The 4,262-nt window shown below is 34.7% G+C and overlaps 1 protein-coding gene across 3 annotated transcripts in view; it reads right to left on the reverse strand.

Annotated features, from left to right (window-relative positions):
* Positions 1-4,262, reverse strand: part of SOX5 (SRY-box transcription factor 5) — a 415,087-nt gene that overhangs the window by 49,931 nt on the left and 360,894 nt on the right. The window contains exon 1 of one of the 3 annotated variants that reach the window (XM_058442055.1): positions 565-681. The exons of the other annotated variants lie outside the window; for them this stretch is intronic. Coding sequence (XP_058298038.1) covers positions 565-570 — 6 coding nt within the window. The 5' untranslated portion in view covers positions 571-681. Of the gene's footprint in view, positions 1-564; positions 682-4,262 lie in introns of those variants that run through there. 3 annotated transcript variants of the gene reach the window in all.

Consider the following 4,262-nt stretch of genomic DNA (forward strand, 5'->3'; position numbering starts at 1 on the left):
TAAAACAAAGAAATAGAAGTCATGCTGATCAAATTCTACTATCATCTCTATGTTGGAAATGGTATTTCCACCTGAGCCTAAATATACAAAATGAGCACATCCGCATCTCTACTGGAATCTACAAAAGGAATTACTACCAAAAGGAAAGCAGAACAATACAACATCATCAAAGCAAATCAGTGGTAGAAGATTTGATCCACTGGAGTCATAAAAAAAAGAAGTAAAAATACCACATGAAGGCGTGGATAGCCCATTGAGGGGGGGAAAAACACTAATGAAAATATTAATGAAACACTGATGAACTTGAAACAAAACAAAATGAAATACTTTGAAGGACTCCCAGTGGGCTCCAAAATTCCTTTTTAAAAATATATCTATGGCTGTCTGAGAGATTTATGTTTTCTCAGATCTTCGAAAAGTTTGGTCTGGTTATACGCAGATAGACCATCTTTAGATAGCAACCTGGCAGAATGGGAGAAATAATAGAAGGCATCATTATGCCTAAGTCATTTACTACGAGCTCCAATTAATTACATCAAAGAGTCATTCCCAGTGCTCACATACATGCATGCACAGTTCCTATGGCACAAATCCCCAACAGTCTGGTGAACCCACTATAACTGACTGTTTAATGAGTAATGACAGTTATGACAGTTAACTGATATAAACCATGCATTGGTTTATATTCAGGAGATGAGTGAAGGCCAAATTGTCTAAGGCACAGAACCTTGGAGAAGGACAGGTGTGCGTGTATGCGTGTGTGTGTGTGTGTGTGTGTTTAATGGATTAAACATTAGAATGAGACACTAAGCAAGAAAAGGCTAGGGAAGCCTAAGGCAGCACCCTAGTGTTACTGACTGTAGCATTCATATCACTGTATTTCATTTTATTGTGTTGTTTTCTTGAATAGCTGGTGGCTAAATAATCAAATTTCAAACAGTTTAAGAAAACTTTCATTTTTAAAGTGATCTGAGTACCTCTTTACACCCACATATACCTTGAATAGAAAAAAATTTACTAGATACTATTAACTACTAAATGTTAAATGGATAGTGGAGATTAATCAATAACTCAATAAATTCTAAGTTTTTCCTATTGTTTTTATTATAGCATTTCAAAAGTTATTTATGTTTACGTACAATGCATATACACATCGAGCAAATGTTACTTTGACTTGTGAATAACAGAATAGGAATATATGCACTACCAAAATGTATCCTTCCATATTTAAATCTCTTGTAATGAATTCTCCTCACCACTTGAATTTCAGTTCTTCTTGGTCTTCAGAACTTTGCTCCCTTGCTTTCCTCTTAAGAGTTGAAAGTTTGATGTCCCTGGGACTCACTGCTTTCTACTCAGAGATGTCTGCTAACAAAGCCATTGTCAGGAACTATTTAGCCACAGGCTTGCTCCTATTAACGTAACTTGAGACTTGACTAGGTCAGTACATCCAAACTACAACTCTTTTCATTCCATTCATTACAGAGAGAGAAAAGGGGGCAGTCATTGAAGACAAAGGTAAAAAGTCCAAAAATAAGTAAAAATAAAATTTATATGCAAAACTCACTTCTCGTATCCCACTTGCTTTAACCTAGACTGAGTTCCACTGTTCAGGTTAAGAGCAGTACAGTAACAGTGAGATAGGAGTTAGTAAGAAATTATTTAGGCAGTTAGTGAGGATAAAGGAGTTCTCAGTGGAATTTTCCTTTAATAAAAAGCAGCCCCTAAAACATTTCTAACAAAAAGCAGCCTGAGAAATCAAGCTGCAAGCATAGATAAGCAAGCTAGAAGCTTGCATAGGTAAATGCCGGCAGCTATGTCAGAAGCCAGGTACATTAAACATGGAGGATATCTCCTCTCTTCTCTTTGTTGCCCGTGTGTGGGTGTCACTGTGACGGCCAGGTAAACCCCATTTGCATAATAAAAGATTCACAGGCTATGTGAATGCACACCTGACACCTGGTCAAACCAATCTTCTGGGCCCTACGTAAGTCAAATATGGCCTCCTTAAGCCCCTCTATAAAATGGACCACATCTCTCCCCAAACCCAGAAACCCGCTTGAGCCTCCCCTTCCTCTGCATGAGGAAGCGCTCTCTCTCGCGCTCTCTCTCGCGCTCTCTCTCTCTCTCCGTCCTTTCTTTTGCCTATTAAACTTTATGCTCTTAAACCCACTCCGTGTGTACGTGTCTGCATTTTTGTTCCCCTTAGCACAAGATCACGAACCTCGAGTATTTCCCCAGACAACAAGGCCACTTAATTAGCAATTTTCCTTTATGAACACAAAATTAGAACAGTTGTGCCATCTACCCCTGTCTCTAGTTTTTCCCCAAAGTGGTAGGTTAATTCTTTAATTTGTTCCACAAACACTATTCCCAAGACAGTGGTAGGTCATGAGAGAGAAGAAATCTATACACTAGAAGAGAAAACATTTTAAGGCAATGTAAGTGACTAGGAAACTTTGATAGTAAAATAAATATCATTATGATTAATCTAAAACAATGTCATGAAGGAAGAGTTTTACGGGGAAAAAAAACTCCTGCATTTCATTTCATTTGGATTATTTAGATTGAATTCTTTGTCACTAAAGTGATTGATTCTTGGATTTGAATTTTGGATATTAGATGTTTAAATTTTATAACTTTTCATAAAGTTATCATTTCCTTATGCTGTGAATCCTTAGACCACTTTTTTTTTTTTTCTCTTGACGAGTCTGAAAACTTACAAAAATATCAAGGGCATGAGTTGTTGGAAGATTAAGTCTCAAAAATTTGTGTTTTTGATTAGATGAATTTTTACTAGAAATGACCTAAAGATTATTTTCCCCTCCTCAACATATTCATCAAAGCAATTATTTGTCAATTATGATTGACTTAAAGTGTTTTTTCCTTTTTTCTTCTCTCATAATTAACCTTTAGTGAATAAATAAAAGGCACAGTATAGGTCTATTTAAATACAAGAATTACACATTATATATTTTTTATGTATTTTTACCTGAGAACTTCTCCCTACACCAAAAGAAATGCTTATTTTATAATGTAATTTTGTCATGGAGAGAGCTAGTTTTTAAAGAAGAAATAAATACTTAAAGCCCAATACACTATTTGTTATACATTTTGAAGAGTAAGTTAAACATTTCAAAACTATGAAAGTATGTTTAGTGGGTTTCATAACCTAAAAACTTCTAACTTTTAAAAATAATTTAAATTATTAGATAGCTGTTCACTTTTCAGGGCTGATTTTCTAATACTATTTACTCCTTGACATCTAAATTTTACAAGTAACAAAACATCTCCATATATTTTATTTTATTCGTACAGCAAGAATACGAGATATCATCAGCCCCACTTCACAGATAAAGAGGAGGTTGAAGATATTCAAAAATTTGCTAACAGTCATACCTTAAAGAAGCCTCAGACTTGAACCCAAGTCATAGAGGTGTAAGCTTAGGCAACTTTTCAAAGCTGCTTCTCTATTATTTAAATGCCAATAGGAAAAATAATCATTAAGTAATAATTTCTTTGAAAAATTAGACTGCAATCATGTAATTTCTTTTTAATTCTGAAGAATTTTTTTATATCCCATAGATAGGGACCTTGTAATGCTCAATTTGAGTAATACTGGTCGAGACCCTCACACAATCTTTATGACACTAAATTATAAAGTATTTTAACAAAGTAGCTATGATAAATTCAAAGTGTATTCATAATCCTAAAATTTATATCAAAAGAATACATATTTCCAATAAACACCATAAACATCCTTAACACTATTATTTATATAGACCTATTTGCCTTCAACTTAATACACATGTCAATTTATATACATCCAATTCCTTTCCAGTCACTTGGAGAGGAATTGATATTGCAAGAAATGAAGGAGGGGATGGAAAAGACCTTTAGCCCACTTACTGGCTCCGCCAAAGGCTAGGAATCCATCCCAGGTTTATTTCAAATGAGTTGTGTCAAAGGTTACCCACCAGCCATTTTATAGTGATTTATAGCTGATGTCTGCAAATCTCCTTTATTTTAATGATAACCTCAATAGAGTCATTAAGGCATTCTTTGTCTTCATGGCAGTGACCAGGACAGAACTGATGTCTTTAAAGAATTCCAAGGGGTGATGACTATTTATACAGAACGTCAGTTAAGGCCAGTTTTTACGTTGTGCTCTGGAGACAAAATATTTTTTCTCAACATATTAAAGATGCTTAGCTTGATGATATATTCTGCCTATTGATACTATAATATTAAATTCAAGGTAT

Source organism: Hylobates moloch, unplaced genomic scaffold, assembly GCF_009828535.3.
Source record: "Hylobates moloch isolate HMO894 unplaced genomic scaffold, HMol_V3 SCAFFOLD_8, whole genome shotgun sequence".
In the NCBI taxonomy this organism is placed as follows: Eukaryota; Metazoa; Chordata; class Mammalia; order Primates; family Hylobatidae; genus Hylobates; species Hylobates moloch.